Source organism: Caretta caretta, chromosome 1 (assembly GCF_965140235.1).
Source record: "Caretta caretta isolate rCarCar2 chromosome 1, rCarCar1.hap1, whole genome shotgun sequence".
In the NCBI taxonomy this organism is placed as follows: Eukaryota; Metazoa; Chordata; order Testudines; family Cheloniidae; genus Caretta; species Caretta caretta.
The window spans coordinates 215,205,315-215,229,331 of record NC_134206.1 but is presented as its reverse complement, the minus strand read 5'-3'; the positions used below and the strand labels follow the sequence as shown (position 1 = coordinate 215,229,331).

Here is a 24,017-nt window from a genome sequence, read left to right as displayed (position 1 = left end):
AAAAGTAAATTCGCAATCTGAGTTCTATAAACTAAACAGGATTTGAATCAAACAGTGTCTCACCCTGATAGATGGTACAAACAGGTCACAGATCTTCAATACACAGGCTGGAACAGCCTTCCAGCCCGAGACCGCTCCCCTCCAGTTCAAAGTCTTTGTCCTTCAGATGTTCCTCTAGGTATTGCTGTGGGGGAGGGAGGGTGAGAGGCTAAGTGATGATGTCCCTTCCCCTCTTTTATAGTTTCTTCCAGCTTGCTGGAAAGATCTTTTGCTTGTGACATGCATGTCCACCTCCATTAGTCAAGCAGTCTCCATGCTCTCTCTGAGAAGTCTTCTGGGAAAGTAGATTCCCTGTAATGGGCCATCAGCTCATCTGGCTACTCCACTGTTGTACCTGAAAGGCTGGTTGTGGATGTTCCCAAACTCGGAACATATTTCAGGAATACACACATAGCAACATTTCATAACTCCACAAACAATGATAGCACATACAATCCAACATGATATTAATGTTCAACAGATCAAGACTTTTAATATGATACCTCACAAGGCATACTTCGTACAAAACATATCATAACTATATGGGGGTTCCAGGGTGCTACTTTAAAGTACAGAGAGCTACAGTGGATTTGGTATGCAAAAGGTATCTGCTTTATGAATGTAGGGACAGTGTCACAGGGTACTTTGCTGACCACTGGAGCACCTCCTTGTGGCCATGGCTGGGGATTAGCCCAGCCAGTCTGATGCCTCTTCCTTCAGTTGCTCTCTCTCTCTCTCAGGACTTGACTGTTCCCTCTTCATGGCTTGGTGCTCTGGCCAGATCACTGTAGTTTTCTCATTCAGGGGTGGGGGAAGGTGGGGGGTGTACCAAAGTCTCTGTAACAACTGTCCCAGACAGTCTTCCAATTCACTGCCCCTCAATGGTGCCACTTCCCCAGTTGCTGGTAGAGGAACCCAGACTCGTCCTATTCTCTGGCTTCCAAACCCAGGAACCCTACAATGCTAAGCTCTGCACTGTCCCACACCTTGCTGCTGTTTCCCTGTACTGCTTTCTACCTTTCCTCAATCAGACTCTTTCTCCACCCTCCTCGGGGTATGCCCTTCCCTCCGAGCCAAGCTCCTTTTTCTCCCTAGCCTCAGAGTGACTGCAGACCTCCTCCCTGCAGCCTCCTTTTGCTCTCAGCTACCTGTATACAAGCCCCGCCTGTTCCTGTCCAGATGAACTTCATCCTTTAACTAGCCCTCATTGCTCCCTGACTCCTCCAGGTGCAGCCTAGGTGGTCAATTGGCCCACCTAGCCACTTTAACCCCTTCAAGGGCTGGGTTTGGGGTGTACACTCCATCAGAGACAGCATATTGTTGGACGTAACATTTGGTGGGCAGATCTGAGAGGAGAATTTTATTCTTAAACTCCATCCACATTACTCTTCATTTCATAATATAGTTCCAGATTATTTCCCAGTATTTCATCATACAATACTGTGGTTTCTGTAACACAAAAGGTTGAAATTCTACAGAATCTTAGGGCTTGTTGATGTGCAGAACTGCGCTGGTTTAAATAAAGATTTGACTTTAAACTAATTTAATTAAACTAGTGCAAAATACTGTGTGGACACTCTTAGTTCAGTTAATTGCTTATTTGGGATCATTTAAATTGAGTTGGAACAGATACAAGCAGAGGCGGATTAAGCTTTTGTTGGGGCCTGGGCCAGAGCGAGTCAGGGCTCCTCTCCATGCCTTCTGCTTGCAGTCCCCCCCCCCCGACCCCCAACCCTGTGCTCCTGCTGAGGAAATGGGGTCAGGGTACAGGGGCTTGCCCCACCCTCCCGCCTGGCCCTCCTGCCAGGGAGCAGTGTCGGGGTGCAAGCTTCCCCCTGCCTGCCCCACGCTCTTGCCGGGGAGCAGATTTGGGTCATGGGAGCTTCTCCCACTTGCCAGCAGGAGTGCCAGGCGGGTGAAGTAGGGCAAGCCTCCATACCCCATCCCCACTCCCTGGCAGGAGTGCCAGGCAGGTGAAGTGGGTCAAGCCCCCAAACCCATCCCCACTTCCCAGCAGGAACGCCAGGTGGGTGGAGCGGGGCAAGGCCCTGCACCCCAACCCTGCTCCACGGTGGGCAGAGCAGGTCAGGGTGTGGGGATGCCCATTTTTCCAGGGTCTCCCAATTGGCCAGGGCCCCTGGGCATGGGCCCCAGTGGCCCAGTGGATAATCCGCCACTGGATACAAGCTAAATCTAAAAATCCACTCTCTTAAAATGAAATGAGAGTGTTAACTTCGTCTTTTTGTACTGTTTAACTATATACATTTAAATTACACCTTCAGTTAAACCAGTGAAACTAAAACCTGTTTTACACACAGTTTTTCTAACAGTATAACTATGTCAGTGAGGGGTGTGAATTTTTACCGAAATAGTTATTCTGGTCGAAGCCCTGGGGTAGATGCAGTTATACAAGTTTAGAAGTGCCTTATACTAATATAGTTTATTTACTTTCCTGAATGGGAATATCTATACTAATATAGAACACCTTTATACCTATATAACTGCATCCATCCTTGGGGCATTGTACAGTTTTAACTCTATCAATATAATTAAAGTGGTACTACTTTTGTGTGTAGACAAGCCCTTAGACAATTTATTACATTGTGACCAAAAAAATAAAATGTTTCCCCAAGACCAACCCCCCCCCCCCCACATAGCCTTTTCTACTTTTAGTCATTTATATTTTATCCTAAAGGCAAGATCTCACATTGCAAGAGGCAGACTGATGGCTGAAAAATGCCCAATGAGAGGAAGCTGTGAAGCCACATTTAACAGAAATAACTTTTTTTTTAACCTCTCCTAGACCCATCATGCTGTGTGTGTGTGTGTGTGTGTGTGTGTGTCTGTGGAGGCAGGTGAGATTAATGCAGGATACAACCTACTCTGTTAAGCAACTGTTTCCAACACTCAGACAGAATTTTATCACCAATGGCAAACCAGGTCACACACACCGATGTAAAGATTTTACCCAGGGAAAGATCATGTATTGCTCCTCCGACTTCGAATCCAGGTAAAATATTCTTAATAGTTATCAGATTCATATTTGCATGTTGTCTTTTCTTTAAAAAATGTCATTTCAAAAAGCTTTAAATAATTGTCATGACATTTTGCTAGTGAAGGCAATGTATTTGAGGACAAAATTGCACACACATTGTGCCTGATCCTTAGAAGATATCAATCCGCAAAGCTTTATTGAAATCAGTGTTGTCATGCTCATTTACCCTCTCTGAGGATCTGGCCCAGTGTTGCTAATAACAGAATAAAATATACGTTTAGCTAAATTATAAATTAGCAGAACAATAGTTTATTTTTTTAAATGTCTTTGTCTGATCAGAGGGTTACTATGGCTTAAGTAAGCCATGATCTGATCTGAATTAGCTAGCCTGAGAGGCCAATTATTGCATTTGACCAATGTGCTAATTCTGGCAAAATGGTGGCATATAATCCCCCCGAAATCACAAAAGACAGTTGAAAGTTCAGCCACTGCTGCTGCAAGGAAGGCACCAGACGGACCCATTTGTCCACAGTTCTTTTATATTTGGTTTTTAAATAATGACTTTCCTGTAACCAAACTATCAAATCTGTAAACACATCATACGCTTATCATAAAAGACAAAAGTTTAAGTGGATATTAGGGGAAAAGAGCTGACTTTGACAATATTTCTTTGTGAATAATATTCCCAGGACTTGAAAACAATTGATGAATTCATTCTTCAGTACATTTTGCAAAAATGATGGACCACCACTAACCTATGTTACAATGATTAAAAGTAAATATGAAATACATAGTGTTCAGAGTAAGTTGGCTAGTTCATAATGTTTTCAGGGTACAATAGCTATTAATTAACTATATTAGCAACCAACAATGTAATCATTTTACAGTCTGTATTATTAGAATAAATAATATATTTACTATCTAGTTTGATTCTTGATTGTTGAGCTGTGATTTAATGTAATTGAATGGTAGAAACAATATTTTGATATATATTTACAAAAACTATTTCTCATCATTTAAATTTCATTTCATTTATTTATCTTCATTGCATTTACAATTAGAATAGTGATAATATATGGTACAGGGCTAGGTTATTATTATTAGTCTGACTGCCTATATATCGTAAGCCATAGAATTTCAACCAGTTACTCCTCTACGGGGCTGAATAACTCCTTGTCTACCAAAAGGCGTCCAGTTTTGATATGAAGAAAGAGATGGAGAATCTACGACTTCCATTAGTAGTTTGTTCTAGTGATTAATTGCCCTTACTGTTACAAAAAATAAGGCCTTATTTCTAATTTAACTTTTTCTGGCTTCAGCTTCCAGCCATTGGTTCTTGTTATGCCTTTCTTTTCTAAATTAAAGAGCCCTTTAATATTTTCTTCCTATAAAGGTTCTTATACATTGTAATCAAGTCACCTCTCAGTCTTCTTTGTGAGAAGAAGAACAGATCGAGCTCTTTAAGTTTCTAATTGTAAGGCATTTTCTCCAGCCCTTGAATCATTTTTGTGGCTCTTCTCTGCATCCTCTACAATTTTTCAATAGCCTTTTAGTAATGGGGACACCAGATCTAGTTGCAGTATTCCAATGGTGATTTTCCCAATCCCGTTCTCAGAGGTAAAGACACCTCCTTATTCCTACTCAATACTCCCCAGTTTATACATGCAAGGATAGTATTTGTCCTTTTCCCCACTGCATTGCACTGGGATCGCATATTGAGTTGCTTGTGTACTGACCCCTCAATCTTTTTTAGAATTGCTGTGTGGGTATGGCCTATATTCTTTGTTCCTAGATTTATGAACTTGCATTTGAGTGTACTAAAACACATTTTGTTTGCATGGGCCTATTTTACCAAGCAATCCAGATCACTCTGTACCACTGCTTCATCATTATTTACCATTCCCTCAAATTTACTTCTAAGTCATTGATAAAAATATTGAATAGAGTCAGGCCCAGTACCAATCTTGCAGAACACCTCCATTTGATGGTCATTCTCCATTTACAACTACTTTTAGAGATCTTTCTGTTAGCCAATTCTGAATCCATTTAATATATGCTAATATTTGAATCAGAATGTGTGCTACTAAGTTCAATTATTCCTACCCTAAAGTTTTAATATTTTGGCTGACAATTGGTACACAAAAAGAAAAGGAGTACTTGTGGCACCTTAGAGACTAACCAATTTATTTGAGCATAAGCTTTCGTGAGCTACAGCTCACTGGCTGTAGCTCACAAAAGCTTACGCTCAAATAAATTGGGTAGTCTCTAAGGTGCCTCAAGTACTCCTTTTCTTTTTGCGAATACAGACTAACACGGCTGCTACTCTGAAACCTGTCATTTGGTACACAAGCTCTCAGTCAAGGTGGAAATTGTTCTGAAAGTTTCAAAGAAAAAAAAAGAGGTGAGATTTTTAAGTGCAAAAGAGGTGGAAGAAAATGGAGATTTTCTGCAAACAAATTTTTAAACACCTCTTGTGACTCAGTAGAAGAAGGATGAAACCTGAAATTTGGAAGGGACATAGTTGTTTGATGAAAATTGGTTTTGGTTTGCCCAAGTTATGTGGGGTTTAAAAAATGTATTCTGCATGCATGGTGTTTTTTGCTATATGATAATCCACAGTGCGAGAGGGTTCTAGTGAGGTGCCCCGAAGTTCTGTTCTTGGCACAATGCTATTCAATATATTTGTCAATGATCTGGGAGAAAACATAAAATCATTCCTGGTAAAGGTTGCAAATGACACATATTTGTGGAGTGGTGAATAATAACTGTCCTCATCATTAAAAACTGATCTGGATCACTTGATAAGATGGATGCATTTGAACAATGTGGCCAATAGCCTAAAAGATATTTAGGAGTTTTTAATTCCCATTGAAATCTGTGGGAATTAGGCACCTAAATACCTTTATCTGGGCTCATTTTTTTAGTACAGTCAAATACAAAGTCATACATCTAGGAACAAATAATGTAGTTCACCCTTCAGAATGAGGAACTGTATCCTGGAAAGCAGTGACTCTGAGAAAGACTTATACCGGTAATGGTAGATAACCAGCTGAACATGAGCACCCAGTGAGATGCTCTGGCTAAGAGGACCAATACTATTCAGGGGAATGTTGAGTAGAAGTTGGGAAGTAATATTATCTCTTTTTACAGCATTGGTAAGACCATTACTGGAATACAGTGTCCAGTTCTGGTGTCCACATTTTAAGAAGAATGTTGAAAAATTAGAAAGTATTAAGAAAAGAACTACAAGAATAATCTGAGGTCTAGAAATCCTGTCTTACGGTGAAACACTTAGAAAGTTCAATCTACTTAGTTTATGCAAGAAAAGGCTAAGACATGACTTGATCATGGTATACAAGTACATGGGGAGAAGATTTCTGACAATAGACGGTGCTTTATTGGAGCAGACAAAGGCATAACAAGATTCAATGGCTTAAAGTTTAAGCTGGTTAAATTGAAACCAGAAATAATGTGAAGATTTTAAACCGTGAGGGTGTTAACCATTGAAAAAATTTACCAAGAGCTGTGGTGGATTTTCCATCACTTGAAGTCTCTAGATCTCTGGATGTCTTTCTAAAAATATGCTAGCTCAACCACAAGATATGGGTTTTGATACAGGAATTAATATGTGAAATTATATGGCCAGTGTTATATAGGAGATGAGCCTAGATGATCATAATGCTACCTTCTGGTCTAAAAATCTATGAATCTACAAAACTAAGGATCTGCCAAAGTTGCATTGACACTCCGCATGTTTGTGTATATACGCTGAGTGGAAATTTCCATTTAATAGAAAAAAATATCTCTGTACTCCATTGGATTTGCATATACATGTATAACAAAGTTGAGTAAAATTTCACTTTTAATATGTGGCACATGATCTGTGAAGATCTGAATCTAGTGAGATAGGGCTCTTTTATATGTCACATACGGGTATGTTTGCAGCAGGTAGAATTCAGGTTGCAGGAGTAACCTGGACTTTGCCGTCTGATGATTTCTGAGGACTTTGCATTCTAACTTCAATGTTCATTTATGTAGATACCTTGAAATACAGGCAATGAACTTATTTGGGAAAAATTCTGTTTCCATGATACAGAGTCACTTTTTTTCATACAGCCAGATAAGTTGTGTTTAATATTTAAAAAAAGTAATGTGTATTTATTTGGGGATGGAGGGAATTTTTTTTACATTTACAGGTTTTCTAAGTCAATAGGGTTAAATGAGTTTTCCTATTTATACAGCAACTAAATTTTAAAATGTACAAGCCTCCATTATTTCTTTACCATAAAACAATATTCAGATTTTAAATAAAATATATATTTGAACAATGTCTTCCTGCAAACACTATCAGAGTTATCTCTCTGTACAATAACTATATCTGTATAATTCTTCTGGGACCAACAGCATTTTAAAACTTTTTTTAAGAAAAAATATTTAATTACAGTTATATATAATAAATATAAATGTGCATATTTTCTACATTTTATTGGACGAATCAATTAAGAAAGAACAAAACAAACAGCAAAATGTCTGTACACCCACTGAGTCACAACACAGGGGACCTAAAAGCATAGATGTGCCTCATTTATTAACCATTTCCCCAATATTTTTCTTGTGATATTTACCTTTGTAAAAATTTTGAATAGTTCAGACTGAACACTCTACAGATCAAGTGTGCTCGGATGTTTTTTCTAACAGCTAGACTGCTTATCTGACGGTCATGCATCATTACCTTTCCTTCTCATGCAGCATTACCAGTTCTGCTGACCAAATTCTGCCCTCAGCAACACTTGTGCACTCACATTATAGTCAATGGTATTCACATGTGTAATTAATTGGAATTAGTTAACTATTCTCTTGATGTTACACAGAAAGGAATAAACAGCAGGAACCTCCCTCTGAGTTGTGTTGGCTCTGCAAAAAAACAAGAGGAATGTATCTTGTCATCAACTGGGAATTGGTCCTGCTTTGGGCAGGGGGTTGGACTAGATGACCTTCTGGGGTCCCTTCCAACCCTTATATTCTATGATTCTATGATTCAACCAGCATTTTTTATTCAGAAGTTGAATCACACTTTAAATTCACAGTATTCTTATAAAAAACATGAACTACCCATGACAGCAGCAACACAAGCCTCATCTTATATCTCACCCTTTCCTGAGTGGGGCAAAGATGCAAATATTATCCTCTGTAAAACTAGGGATATGTTTAACCAAGGTAACATCTTGTGTCCCAGCAAAAATGGTGAAATAATGATTAATAACTGAGGTACACGCATGCTTTAAAGTTGAGTTATTTTGGCTCCATTTTAATCTCCTGCTTAAGTTCCAGCATTTTGTCAAAATGTTTTGCAATTTTGGCGGGGGGGGGGGGGCACGGTTTGCTGGCAAAAAAAGAAAAATATTTAGTTTTGTGTGGTTCATTTTTTTTTTTTGACAAAAACTGAAATGTCAGAAACTCATTTCTCACTGAAAAATGTTTTGACAATCAATGTTTGACCACCTCTACCTAATCTATCCGGTCCCTGACATTGGAACAGTATAATATTCAGTGTCTAATATCCACTAGTGACATAGCCCTGCACACAGGTTGGTGCATAACAACCAGGAGTAGCCCGGGGAGCTATGATTTCTCACAGACACTTCTCTGAGGCACAATTCCCTCTCTGCTTCTCCCTTGCTCCAAGGGGGTGGTAATTTTATGCTGGCATATATCAGCACAATTTGTGACTCCCCCTGAGTTGACTCAGCTATGTCAGCCAGTTTGTTGTGGGCCGAGTCAAGGATCCACTCATTCTCCCCCTCTCCCCTCCCACACACACACTCCACCCATTCTCCCCGTCTCCCCTCACACACACACACACACACATTACTTATCCACCTGTTCCAAGATTCAGGTAGTTCATGCAGCAGTGTAAGGCAGATTCTTACTCTCCCCATTGCTCCTCTGCATAGACATGTAGTCTCAGGTATAATCTAGCCCATTGTTTCTAGCAGTAATGAAGCTGAGCCAGCACCATGGGGAATATATGCACTTTGCAGATAGACTGATTCTTGTAATGATGTCTCTGTGTAATGGTTCTCACATTCAACATTGTCAGAATTTCCTTGCTCCTTACAGAGATCACATATGCTGAACTGCGTGTGCATGGTAAATCTGAAAGGACCAGCAGATCAGAGACTTCCCCTTCTGGTATTGTGGGTATTTGTTGGGGTGGCATTTTTAGTTATTAGAGATGTATTCTTTATTATGTTAGAAAACTGTGAAAACAATACTGCTGAGAATCTCTAAATTATAAATCATGTATAGAAATTATTTCAACATTTTAAATGGTGACTTTTCTATTCACTGGCTTATTGAGCCCTACAACAGCTCTGTGGTGAACGCAGTTTCAAAAGTAGTTTAAACTGGCATTTTCTGATTTTCTGAAATTCTTTTGTGCTCTGTTTCTGAAATTTGGGAGGAGGGAAGTGCCTTAAAATAAAACTGATTTTTAATGAGAACATTCACAAATTAATCAACATAATGTATTGGACTGGGGTTTGGTTTACTACCATTCAGACTCTAGGCATCTAAGCACCTTGTTTATTATGAAACCTTATCTAAGTCACAACTCATTTGCTCCATTGCAGCAACACTCCCAGTGTGTGATTGGCCACAGTTACCCTGGTGAGACCATCTTATATGCAGAGTTTCACCTACTGTTTGTATTGTAAGCCATCTTTACCCCACCTCCTTGTCCTGAACCGCACTGAGTGCCGGTCAGATGGCCCACAGAATACTTTAAACTGAACTCAGAGTGAACATTATGAGAATACTACATTGTGACACTGTATGGAGGCAGGGTTAGAGACCTGGTGGTTATCTGAGTGTGACTCTGTGGCTTATTGTGGGAATGCAACCTCAACCCTGAATTTCCTGGGTTTCTAACCTTTGGGTTTGTGTTATAACTAGAACACTCTTGTAAGGTGGACAAACTGTGACAGGGTGTATTCAGTCATTGTGGCTCCCTGCTGAGTCCGCCACAGTCCTACTACCCCTGCACTCCAAGAAGTAGCAAGCTGGGAGAAGAACAGCAATGAAGGTTACTCCTACAAGCTTTCCTAGAGGGGACTTTCTGGAGCAGCCATTTTGGAAACCACAGAGACCTGGTCCTCCAAGGGCAAAATGGGCTAGCAATAGCCAATCAGAAGCCATGCTGGCCCAAATAAAAAGGGCTGCCTGGCTTTAGCAGTTTAGCTCCTAGCTGGGAGTGGAGAAGGGGGTTTGTACCTGGCTGGAGTAGCCAGCAATCAGACAGTATTCATACTGGGCTGAATTTCCATAGCTGGGATCACAGAGGGAGAAGGACCTGGGGATGCTGGACCTGAGACAGGGCTGGAGATAAAGGGGCCAGGTGGAAAGAGGCCCAAGGAAACAGCAGTGAAGGACTGAGGGAAGTGATATATGGCTGCTGGTTGTAGGATCCCTGGGCTGGAAACCAGAGCAGTGGGAGGCCTGGGTTCCTCCACCAGCCACAGATAAAGTAGTGAAAGACCCAAGAAGGGGGCAGGGCTTAGTTGCAAACCTGAACAATTTAAAGGGCCCAGAACCAGGTTGAAGATCCTAGTGAGGGCAAATAGCCTGTTTGTTTACTGAAATCTTTAATACCCCACAAGGGGTTCATTTCAATTTTGTGACTTGGCCAGAGGGCCAAACCACTGAAAACCCACCACAGTTGTCCTGCAGGGAGCACCAGGGGTGAGAAAAGGCATGTGGTACCACACCAAGCTGCTCAGAGGTGCTCAAGAGGTGAGTGCCCCTTTAGAATCATGGAATCATAGAATATCAGGGTTGGAAGGGATCTCAGGAGGTCATCTAGTCCAACCCCCTGCTCAAAGCAGGACCAACCCCAACTAAATCATCCCGGTCAGGGCTTTGTCAAGCCTGACATTAAAAACCTCTAAGGAAGGAGATTCCACCACCTCTCTAAGTAACCTATTCCAGTGCTTCACCACCCTCCTAGTGGAAAAAGTTTTTCCTAATATCCAGCCTAAACCTCCCCCACTGCAACTTGAGACCATTACTCCTTGTTCTGTCATCTGCTCCCACTGAAAACAGTTTAGATCCATCCTCTTTGGAACCCCCTTTCAGGTAGTTGAAAGCAGCTATCAAATCCCCTCTCATTCTTCTCTTCTGCAGACTAAATAATCCCAGTTCCCTCAGCCTCTCCACATAAGTCATGTCCTCCAGACCCCTAATCATTTTTGTTGCCCTCTGCTGGACTCTTTCCAATTTTTCCACATCCTTCTTGTAGTGTGGGGCCCAAAACTGGACACAGTACTCCAGATGAGGCCTCACCAATGCTGAATAGAGGGGAATGATCACATCCCTCAGTCTGCTGGCAATGCTCCTACTTATACAGCCCAAAATGCTGTTAGCCTTTTTGGCAACAAGGGCACACTGTTGACTCATATCCAGCTTCTTGTCCTTTTCTGCAGAACTGCTGCCTAGCCACTCGGTTCCTAGTCTTTAGCAGTGCATGGGATTCTTCCATCCTACGTGCAGGACTCTCAATGCTCTGATATGAACCTTCAACCTCAACTTCATTTTAACAAAGACTTTGGTGTGGGACCATTATCCTTTCTATACAGTCATATGAACCAGTTTTCAGTCCAAATGACAGTGACCCCACAGCACATCCTTCTGAAGAAATGAGGGTCAGACATTAGGGGAGGAAACCTCCACAGTAACTCTTCATGGAGATTTTCCTGAGGTGTCCCATTGGTGGGATGGCAAGTTTACCCTCCCTTGGGGAAAAAGAAGAGAATTCATTCCCCCAGAGCCCACTACTCGATGCATATCTCAGGATCTCTCTCTGAGGCATAGGTTCAGGGTGTTCTGGTCCTTGTCCCCTCCTGTACACCATTCCCTAGTTCTCTGGATGAGTGGTTCTATCGGAGCGTCATTACTAGGACTTGCCTCAAAGAGCAGCGATTCACTCCAGAGGGGGCAACAGGAAGTGTGCTTCAACCTGGGGCTGTGTTACATTTTTTCAGGTAATCTGTGTGGCACTGGTGTGTGAACAATGTATCCCCCAGCCCTGCATCCAACTTGCCAAAGATCACAGTGGAACCCCAGTGCCACAGAAACAACTGATTCCTTCCCCTTCCCACTACATGGAAGAAAGCTATGTGTGGATGGCCCTCATCATATAGGCTGAACGAATTTTCATGTAATATTTTATAATCTGTGACATTTACAGCATTCCCTTCCTCTGCCAATACTATGATCCTGTCATAGGAAGCAATTGGGTTCCTTGGGGTCCCAGTCATCCTGGGAAACATTCACGCCAAGGTCCTTCTCCCAGAGTGTGATTCTCTCCTATCCTGCCCTTTGTGTGTCCATTTACATCTGTGCAAAGTGGGTGTAAAATGCTAACAAATAAAGATGTTTCCTTTCACTTAGAAGTATTTTTAGACTGTCAATTTCTATCTCAGCACTTGGTTAGAAACTGTCCGATATCTGAAGCCAATGTGGCAATGCTTGTGCATGCTAGCAATGTGAGGGCTTAAATTGCAATTTCCTCCAAAGCAACTCTTTTGTTTTTCTTTTTTGCAGGTCCTGGCTCCCAGTGTTCAAGCTGGTTCTATGTTGCTCTAGTCCTGGGGCTTATCGCACTGGTTTTCATGGCTGTTCTAATCACTATTTGTGAGTGCCACTTTCCAGATGACAACTTTTGCTTTATTCATGCAGCTATGTGCATGTTTAAACCTCACCAAAAGGATATTACATGTAAAAAATAACTGACATTAATGCAACATTATGGGTGACAAGTTAAACACATAAATCAAAAAATTAAAATATTAATGTTTCCACAGGGACATTTACTATTATTTCATACGCAGGATATTGATGAAGGTGAATAGTTAACAAAGCATCAGGTACTCCGAGATACTGTATATGTGCTTTGTGGGGGATTTCAGTGACCTATGAGACAGTTAACCTTTGAATTTCTCTATTCATAAGATTAAATTGCCAGCCTTGACTTTGTGACACTGGACCATAAAGTAGTTTTTTTTGTTTAATTTCCTTGGGCAGATCATTAGCTGGTGTAGATTCATAGACTTTAAGCCCAGAAGGGACCATCATGATCATCTAATCTGACGTCCTACACATTGCAAGCCACAGAACCTCACCCACCCACTCCTGTAATAGACCCGCTAACTTCTGTCTGAGTTACTGTAGTCGTCAAATCATGACTTAAAGATTTCAGGTTACAGAGAATCCACCATTTACACTAGTTTAAACCTGCAAGTGACCCCATGCTGCAGAAGAAGGCGAAAAAACCCCGGCGTGACTGCCAATCTGACCCGGGGGGAAATACCTTCCAGACCCCAAATATGGTGGCCAGTTAGACCCCGTGCGTGTGAGCAACACTCACCAGCCAGACACCTGGGAAGGAATTCGTTGTAGTAACTCAGAGCCCTCCCCATCTAGTGTCCCATCACCCACCATTGGAGATGTTTGCTGCTAGCAGTCACAGGTCAGCTACATGCCATTGTATGCAGTCCCATCATACCATCCCCTCCATAAATATATCAAGTCCAGTCTTGAAGACAGTTAGGTTCTTTGCCCCCACTGCTCCCCTTGGAAGGCTGTTCCAGAACTTCACTCCTCTGATGGTTGGAAACCTTCATCTAATTTCATGTCTAAACTTGTTGATGGCCAGTTTATATCCATTTGTTCTTGTTTCCACATTGGCGCTGAACTCTCCTCTCCCTCCCTGGTATTTATCCCTCCAATGTATTTATAGAGAGCAGTCATATCTCCCCTCAGCTTTTACGTGGTTAGGCTAAACAAGCCAAGCTCTTTGAGTCTCCTCTCATAAGGTAGGTTTTCCATTCCTCGGATCATCCTCGTAGCCATTCTCTGCACCTGAATAGCTCCAGCAAAGTATCCTTGTTCAACAAAGCACTTAAGCACATGCTTAACTTTAGACACAGGCTTAAATCCCATTGACCTCCATGAAACATTAGTGTGTGATTGAAGTTAAGCACATGCTTAAGTGCTTTGGTGAATCAGCGGTTCTATGAATGTGAAGCTTAAAAGGTATGTCTCTTTCTGCTTTGGGGTACAGTGAGGAATGAGGTTAAAAACAAAATCCCTTCTATCTCTTGACACTAGTCTTGACAATATTGTGAATTCTCTGATAGCATTACTATTATATTCTTTGGCCTAAGAGCTCCTTTTAGCTTAACTGTACATCCCCACTAACTAGGCCTTTAAAGGTGACAGACAAAAGGTGGGGAAAGAGTTGTCCTGCTTTTTACGTCTTTTTGAGGTTTAAATAAGCATGATGGGTTGACCCTCTGGTCTAAGTGGTCCCACTCTCCAATTACATCTGGTTCAAACATGTTGGAAGTTTGCAGGTGGGTTTGAGCCATAACCTGGAGTCCAAGTGTGATCTTCTTCTAATAGCAAGTAGCATCAGGGTCACTTTCAAGTAATTACAGGCCTCACTGCATGGACACTAATTGGGGCTGGTGGGACTGTGGAGACCCTGTGCACATAATTCATTGGTCGGATATGAATACAGAAAATCCCTAAGCACTCATCATATTCTTAGGTGGTGCCATTGGCAGATATGGTTGAATAATTTTTCAAGTTACATATTATTTTTTGTATGTTTGTAAACTATTTAAATAACTATAAGCCCTGAAAGGTTTTGTAGTGTTTTTTTTTTACTGCTTGTTTGTTACCTTAGAAATATCAGGATTATCAATTTTGACTTCCTTGTTATTGCTGGAGGATTTCTGTGCTGACTCCGCTACATAGGAAGGTAGCGTCTCATCCTTTAAATTAAATATTGGGATGTTGGATCTTTTTGTTAACGAGATTTACTCTCATATGCTTAGGTTAAATGGGGGCTAATAAAAGAAAAAACAGAATTCTAGACAGTCTGAATCAAATTGATATCTCTTTTCAATTAAACAGATATATAACTGTAGTACATGTAATGTCATAACCGTACCTATTCTCCACCAAAGTAGGCAAGACCTGAATTTCTTATGGAGAAAACAAGCAAGGAAAACAAATCAAATTTAAACAAAATACAACAAAGAGAAAAAAATACCAGGCCTTCTTGATATCTCATAACCCAACAAAAAAGGCACAAACCTATTTTTAATCCCTTTGCAAGCTGCCTTCCTCACTGACTGTGCTCTCTGTAATACAACTGTGTTTTCTGACCCTCAGATACCAAGACTGCATATTACTGATGCTCCTATTAACCATGTTGTCTTCCTTTGCATTGAAGTCTGGAGGGGAAATGGTCAGAGTCCGTCCCTGCCCAGGACAACCTGCACTGAAAACACTACATCTTCAGGGGAATCTCCATGCACAGGGAGATGCTCGATGACAATCAGTGGATTAATGGACTACCTGTGTGACGATAGAGAGGGTGAGGAGTTACAGGCCCTCTCTAACTGTGCAGTGTGTTCCCTTCTGCTGTTTGTTAGCACCCCTTTTCTATAACAACCTGAAAATGTTATGGGTCAAAATGTGGCTTCTTTACTGTCCCCGTTGAAATCAATGGAACGATTCACAGAAGAAGGTACTACTCAGGATGAATAAAAGTATCAGAATCTGGCCCTGAAGATGTATTTGAACCAATATTTACAATTCCTAGTTAGTAATTATAATTATTGATACATACCCTGTGCTTGGAATAGAACTGGAATGTCCAGGGCTGCTTTTAAAAATGACATTAGATACCTTAGAGCACTGATTCTCAACCTGTGGTCCATGGACTTCTGGGGGTCCACAAACTATGTCTAAGGAATCTGTGAAAGACTTAGACTGAAAACTGACTGAACAGAATTCAGCTATATCTACAAAGGGGTCCCCACCTCCATTCGAAATTTCCAAAGGGGTCTCAAATGAAAACCTCTGCCTTACAGCTTCCTGGTGTTTTCAAGAACTGCTCAAGGCCAAGGATTTTTTGCAAAGAGAGGGAAGGACTTTGGCAGTCTGGGCCCTTTACTAAATGACACATGTAGCCTTATTTCCCTGAATCTATAATTTGATGATAAATATTACCTGTTGTTAAATATTTTTATAATGCAAATATTTTGCTTAAAACCTGTAGCAGGAAGCCAAGCAGGAGTGAGCTAGGGAAGGTTCTAAACAGAAGCTCCTATGGTGAGGGAGAAAGAGAATGAGTGTAGTTTTAGGGATAATACTGTTTCCCTTATCCTAATAAAGTTACTTGTTCACTGTGGCCCTCTGTAGACTCAGATCTAAAGTACGCTGGTACCACGTTCAGGCCAACACTTGTAACCGACGTACACTGGAGGTCTAGGATAGATAAGGCCGGGTGCTCTTAACACTTATTGAACCCGGTCAAGTTAAAGTCTTTGCCTAGACAAGGGCTGTGTTAGAAGGAAGTACATTTTCTGTGTCTCTCTAACCCAGGGAGGGTGTGACATTTGGAGTGCAATTATTCAGACCAGTGAGAGGTTGTCACTTCTTGCCATGTAACCCTGGGTGTCTTTAATGCTCTGCTGCTGTGGCTCACAGCCCAGACACCAACAGCCAGCAAACACATGCAGCTCCCTGAACGTGTGTGCACTGTGCAGCCCTGGTTCAGCACTCTGACCCCAGCAGCCTGACACAACACAACAGCCACACCCGGGTCTTCACCAGATTCGTTACAACTCACCCAGATCCTGTGGAAAACATGTTTGTAATGTCATTTCCCCACCAGAGTTAGGAAAACTAATTTTTTTCTTGTAACACTCTTCAGTAGTAGTGGCATAAGAAGCCTGGTTTACTCTCAGAATAGATTATCAACATTCTCCCTCTCCTTTATTTAACTGGAAACTGATCACATTTGCATAAGTGGCAATTTTATCTTTTCTAGTCTTCTTTTATCAATGAGGAGACTTCTTCTCTGCTACGTCACTTGCTCTCAGCTCGTTGTTGTTCCCCATCCTCTCCTCATCACATTAGATTGTAGGAATTTCAAGGCAGGGACCATGTTTCAACTCAGAGGGGCCCTTTCTCAAGCCGTTAGGAGCTACTAAAATACAAAGAAAAAGAAGAATCCTCGTCTTTTACTTACACACACACACACACACGTGCAAACAATATTCAGGTCACTGATTTACCGCCATTTCAGGTGAAGGGAAAACAACCGAACAAGCAAGAACAGTCACAGGCTGCATCTCAACAACCGAGAACAAAATGGCAGCTGCTGCCTGCAGGCTCCTAGAGAGGCAAACGTGCAGCACACAGGAAACAAAAGCACCAGTTTCACAGTTCGAGGCCGGAGCATGCACGGTGTCATGTTGCTCGAAGCAATGGTTCCCTAAATAGGCATTTAACCCATTCAACGATAATTAGAAGAATGTAAGACCCGTCGGTAAAATGCAGGGCAACTGACAGCTGTGACATTTCACCAAGAATATTTAATTTTCCAAAATGTACTGTTAACAGCTGGGAGGCTATTTGCTTCCCCACAATATGTGATGGGAGTCATTAAACCATTTGTGATGCTGGGTAATGATCTTCTTTCCTCCCCCTCCCCAGGAAGAACCGAGTGTCTGCTCTGCCCCCCAGGGTGGATGCTGCACAGGGGGAGCTGTTACTATTTCTCAGAGCAGTCGGGGACCTGGGATTCCAGTATGCGAAATTGTTCAGGCAGGAAATCCCAGCTGCTTGTTGTTGAAGATGAGGCTGAGATGGTAAGTCTGGGAACATTCCACATAGTACCCAGCAATCAGCAAACCCTCCATGTCATTCAGACACTTGACTGAAAAGCACAAATATACCTTAGGTTTTATCAGAACCTCTGACCAGGCAGGCTCTCCCTGAGAAACTGTCTGTGAATGGGCTTTTATTTCCCCACAAACAAGAGCCCCACTTGGGAAGACACCCAGAGGAAGCGGGGCCTGGCCTTTCTTCCCTCTGGCTGCGATCAGTCCTCTGATCCATTACTGAAAAGCTGCTCTACCAATTCAGTGGGCTTCCCTGGGTCTCCGTGAGGCTGATGGGCAGATGCTTCAGATGCAAATGTAGAAAGCAGAATAAGTTCTGATCTGGGAGGAGATTGGGGGTGTGATCAAGGGCTTTCCGCAGTCTGCTAAGGCAGGAAAGGCTTTGCTTTGCGGTTGAGTGCGACTTTCACGCTGTCGAGGGCCTGCCCAGTCTCCCTTTGGAAATGTAGAGGGTAGATTCCCTATACAAGGTAAAAAAGGGCCTGATTTTTATGTCTGGCAGTTCACTCAGGGTCTGACTGTTTTCAGCGACTCTTATGTTCTCCCAAGTGCAAGACTTTTGGGAAAAGCAGCTATAAGGATTCCCATGTGCCCTCAGGCTGTTCCAACCAAACTAGTTACCGGTGTGGCTGAGTCCTTGTCTTTCACATGTATCCCGGTCTCGGTTCAAAATGAGCATGTGATTGCATGAGGAATGAGGCAGAGCTGAAATGGCCCATCAGTGTGTAATGTATTTCTGTTTAATCCACAGGAATTTATAGCAACCAGAACAGAAACGAAATATTTCTGGATTGGATTAAACTTTCAAGAGAAAGAGGGAAGATGGATGTGGCTGGGTGACTCCCAGTTAGAAGGGCACAGGCTGAGCTTGTGGGTGGATTTTTCTTTGTATAAATGTTAAGTTACATTAATATAAATGCAGATACAGCTCTGACCGCATAGCTCCCCGCTAAGTAATTCCCAAAGCACAGAGCTAGTACTGTGATTGAAGGCACATATTTAGCTCCATCTTAGATTGCAAAGTCTCCAGCATGACCTGTTCCACAGAGACTAAGTTTTCCTTACTTATAGTCACAGTCTTTAGAAAGCAGTGGTGTGGGTGATGCTGCATGAAGGCCTCATCCTCAAGTTCAAATCACTGCAGACCATTGCTGCTTAGGCCCTATCTACACAATCGTTTGGGGGCTATTTTGTAGACGTTTTGCTAGGGCTGAATAGCAGCCCCATGAAAAACCTCTAGGGCTTGTCTGTATAAGTTTATGGCTACATTGTAACTTAAGTTAATTGATTGCCAATTAACTCAATTCAAGTTACACAACTATACATATTAATGTAGACACTGTACAAACATTTGTTCCTTCTGGTCTTGGGTCACCCTACACTGAACTCGAGGAACAAATGTTTATGGAGTGTCTACATCAGCATGTACCATCAAGCTAATTAATTGTTGATTAGAAATTATAGGAACAAAAGTACAGGACCAAACACGTCAGTCTAGACACAGCTCTAGTGTAACCATGTGGCACCAGAGTAAAAAGAAAAGTGATTTGTATTTGTGGAGTTTGCCTTGGGGCTTCCAGATGGGCAGAAATCTTCACCCCTGTGACATCAACAGGAATGCAAAACTCCCATTCACTTCAGTGGAACCAGGATTTCACCTCTAGGGTTTGTACTAGTGCAGCTAAATTGGTGGAGATACAACTGCACAAAGCAGCGTCCTCCCTAGACAGGACCTTCTTGGCATCAAAGTTAAGTTGATGATCTCTTTATTCTCTTCTTTGGCAATCAGGTGGCTTTGGGCAGGGTGAGGATAGCCGAGCTGGAGGAATAAAGTGCACTGACACATATCATAGTAAGGTGGCACTGCAGGGACACAGTTATTCAAATGGTTTAAAAGTGTACAAAAATAATATGTAACTTGAAAGAATTTTCAACCACATCTGCCAGTGACACCAACGTAAAAAGGCGCTGAGTGCCTAGGGATTTTCTGTGTTCATATGTGACCAGTGTATTACGTGGCCAGGGTCACCACAGTCCCACCAGCCTCAATTAGTGTCCATCAAGTGAGGCCTGTAAGTACTTGAAAGTGACCCTGATACCACTTGCTGTTAGTAGAAGATCGCACTTGAACTCCAGGTGATGGCTCAAACCCGCCTGCAAACTCCCAACATGTATGAATCAGATGTTATTGGAGAGTGGGACCACTTGGGTTGACTGTTTGGTCTGTCATGCAGACTCGACATTTGGATTCATGTAGCTGAAAACTCCTCCTCGCCTCCTCACTATTAAGACTCACCATTTCTCCTTTGTGGAAGGGTTTTCCTCCTCTTGCTGATAATGCTCATGGACCCCTGAATTCCTCCTACCAGTGTCTGCTCTCCATGAATCCCTGTGCAAATCCCATCTATCCAATCAAATGGATTGCAATGAGCCTGCATATGCCAGTCTAGCCACATAAGAAAAAAACCCTGATTCCCTCCTCCCAATCTCTGTTCCTTTCTTTTTATTCAGTACCAAGTTCTGAGCTAACCTCTCAGTGAGCAGCTTTTGTTTTCTCTTTAGGGTAGTGGAAAAGGGAACTGGAGATGGCAAGAACTGTTCTGCTTTCAACAGGGAGAAGTTATACTTTGAGAGCTGCCCGAATTTACACAGATGGATCTGCAAGAAAAATGCATTCACGCTGGCTCCCTGGAACACCCCAGAACATTAGACACTGTCCCTTGTAGAATGATGCATTTTGTTGTACTTTGTGATATTTTAATGTAAATAATCATAAGAGCATTGCACAGAAACCATAGCATTCAGCAATCCTGTGTCGATTGACCACTGGGTACATTAGGGATAGGTTTGTATTGTAACCCCCTGTAGCTCCTGGAGGCCAAGGCTAGAGGATGTTTAGCTAAACAGATTATAATAATTGATGCACGATAAATCAGCTAATAGCACATTCGATCCAGGGCTGGGCCTTTACCCTTCAGCTCGAGCAACCTCATCCCATTTTATTCACCTGTTCAGATTCCAAATGCTTTTCGTTTTAGGCCAATCCGTTTCTCTTAAGATTTAGTGCCAAATGACATCTACATAAACATGGAAATGCCTGTGACTATCTGCTCTGTATTAAGAAATGACTCATAAATACCTCTTTTCTTGCTTACTTTCAACTTTTGTATTATTAAGATTTTCAAGTAGAAACTCTTATGCAATGGAAGGTTCTTTCCTGCTCCTTGGTGCATCTGCATTTGCAGGAACCATTTTGGTTCCTCTGACCAGCCGTGCCCAAAGATGACTTATGTGTACATTGTGAGTAAATGTCAATATTAATTAACTGGACAGGAAAAATACTCTAACACCTGGGGAACTAAGGCACTTTGGCCCAGATCATAGAAATGAACGCACGTCCCTGTACTCCTGTCCCCTGTACTCAAGGCAGGACTAAGGAATAACTAGACCGGGGGTTGGCAAATGGGAGCTCCAGGAAGCGAACCGCAGCCACTGGGAGCTGTGAGAGGCTGTGCCTGCGGACGGTCAACGTAAACAAAATGTCTCGCGGCCTGCCAGCGAATTACCCTGATGGGCCACGTGCTGAAGGTTGCTGACCCGTGAACTAGACCACTCCTGACAGGTGTTTGTTTAACCTGTTCTCGAAAACCTCCAGTAATAGAGATTCCATAACCTCCTTAGGTAAACTATTCCCGTGCTTAGCTACCCTGACAAGAAGTTAGTTTTTCCTCATGTCCATCCTAAATCGCCCTTGCTGTAATTTAAGCCCATTGCTTCTTGTCCTATCCTCAGAGGTTAAGGAGAACAATTTTTCACTCTCCTCCTTATAACATCCTTTTACATACTTGAAAACTATTATCATTTCCCTGCTCAGTCTTCTCTTCTCCAGATTAAACAAACCCATTTTTTTGTCAGTCTTCCCTCATAGGTCATGTCCTCCAAACCTTTAATCATTTTTGTTGCTCTTTTCTGGACTTTCTCCAATTATGTCCATATCTTTCCTGAAGTGTGGCACCCAGAACTGGACACAGTGCTCCAGCTTACACCTAATCAGTATAGAGTAAAGCGGATCCACACAGCAAATTAGGCTCTTAACTTCCCTTGATTTCAGTGGAAGTTAGGAGTCTAAGTAGATTTGTGGAGCTGGGTGATTACATGACTCTCCCAAGGTCACACAAGAAATCTATGGCAGAGGTGGGAATTGGATTTAAAACTCCTGAGAGACAATCTTGTGTTCTAATTTTCTTCCTTGAATTCTGTAAAAGCTTACCCAACACGCACCTTGTTTTTAGACAGAGGAGGTTGTTTTCACCAGATGCCCAGTTATTGTTCTATTTAATTCCCAAGATACTATAGATGTCTTCGTTATTTTTGAAAAAGGCCTCATTTAATTAAATGATTACTGTGTAAGATTCTCTGTTGCATTAGATACTTGATTTGTGTCTGACCTTAATGCAACAAGGTTACAGCCTGCCTCTGGGAGAGGAGTGTAGTTAAAAGCTTAGAGACAGGATAACCACAGCTAGAACAATCAATCTGAAAGATTTGACCTGATCTGCCACATTAGAGCCTGGGGTGAAATCCTGGCCCCAGTGATGTCAATGGCAAAATGCCCACTAACTTTAAGGAGGTCAGGATTTCACCTTAGGGTTCTATTTCTAACTGAGCCTGCAATGAGCTTGAATGACCTCTCTCTCTATTTATTTTAAAATGTAGTCTGTGTGCAGCATCTTAGACTGGATTGTTCCCATGGCGTTGGTCAATAAGAAGCACGGTGAAGGATGAACACAAAGAGCAGTTAGCAGAGGTGATACAAACTCATGGCAAACACTATCAATGTCTAACTGACATTGTTGAAAGTGACCCATGAGGAGCAATCAGTGGAGCCAACCATCGATCCCTGAGCATTTCAGATTCCTTGCAAAGGGGTTTTACAAAAGGTGAGACAACCCAATGAAAAACAAAAAGGATGATTTTCAACTCTCCTTATTCTTCCTGTATCAATCTGCTGTTCTTCAAGCCAGCAAGAAATGTTCAAAAGGTGCTTAAAATTTGCCATTCTTAAGATTTGTATGAAATAAAGATTTAAAATTCCAGTTAAACAGAAACCTCTGCAACAGCTTTAACTGTGCTGTTCAGACCAGCTCCAGCATGGCACAACATTGTGTTCTTCTCATTGAAGTATCTCAACACCTTGAGGAACAATCCTCAGATCTCCACCGGTGTCCCCCCCTCCCCCCAAATATCTTATCCTCTCTTTCACAGCTGGAACTCAATGTGCTTTCTCTTCTGCACAGGTGAAGAGGCAGGAAGGAGTCAGTTCTAAGAAAATTTCCTCCCAGTGCTGGAGACCTGGGGCCTCATTCCCCACCTCGTGACTCCAGATTTACACCACCGTGAGGCCATAGGTTTTAATGGAGTTACACCAATGTAAAACTGGAATAAAACAGTGGCTGTATGAGGCTCCTGATCTCTTCAGAACCATCCTACCAACTGGGCACACAAGGAAGTGAACCCAGCTAATTGCTCCTATAACTGCCATAGGAGCCACAGGAGCAAGAATTGATGGAGTTGATGCTCCTTTCAGCAACCGTAAACAGTGAAGTGTAAATGAACATTTAACATTTACCAGTGTAAATCAAGAGTCACTCCACTGCCTCAGTGGAGTTAATGAGAGGAGCATCAGGACCAGTGGGTGCCTTCTTCCAAAGGTGCAGAGCAGCCTTCATTCTCCTGCCCCTTTAAGAAACAGTGGTGTCAGACCAGAGAACATTCTAAGTGTGTTTCTTCTTCAGTGCTTTCTGGTGTACAATTTCACTGCAAAGCACCAGGGCAGGCCTGCTGCTCAGATTATACAACCTGGAGGAGGGGTGGGAGAATGTATGCCTCCATGTAGGTTCACACACAGTCTGACACTTCCAACACATGTACCCATGTTGGTCTGTGTGTAACCCTTCTGCCTGTCAGAGTTGGCAGCAACAAGGGCCGGGTTCAGTATCTAGGGCTTCCATTCCAATAACACAATGCAAAACCCGCTCGAGCCCCCACCGAGTGACCTGGAACAAATATATACCACCCCCGCTGGGCGCCTCCAAGAGGCAATACATCCCCTCTTGCAAGCTCATAATCTGAGTGTAGCAAAAAGCCTTTTAATAACAGAGAGAAACAATGTGGCATTATGTTGGGGAAACACCACCAACAGGATTCATAACACAACCCATGAG

The 24,017-nt window shown here is 42.3% G+C and overlaps 1 protein-coding gene across 1 annotated transcript in view; it reads left to right on the top strand.

Moving 5' to 3' along the window:
* LOC125623141 (uncharacterized) overlaps positions 1 to 23,003 on the top strand; it is a 107,097-nt gene extending 84,094 nt beyond the window's left edge. Inside the window, exons 6-10 of the mRNA XM_048822009.2 lie at positions 12,635 to 12,724; positions 15,333 to 15,476; positions 17,606 to 17,760; positions 18,545 to 18,663; positions 20,356 to 23,003. Of these exons, the coding sequence (XP_048677966.2) occupies positions 12,635 to 12,724; positions 15,333 to 15,476; positions 17,606 to 17,760; positions 18,545 to 18,663; positions 20,356 to 20,503 (656 nt within the window). The 3' untranslated portion in view covers positions 20,504 to 23,003. The remainder of the gene's footprint in view (positions 1 to 12,634; positions 12,725 to 15,332; positions 15,477 to 17,605; positions 17,761 to 18,544; positions 18,664 to 20,355) is intronic.
* Positions 23,004 to 24,017: the final 1,014 nt, after the last annotated feature.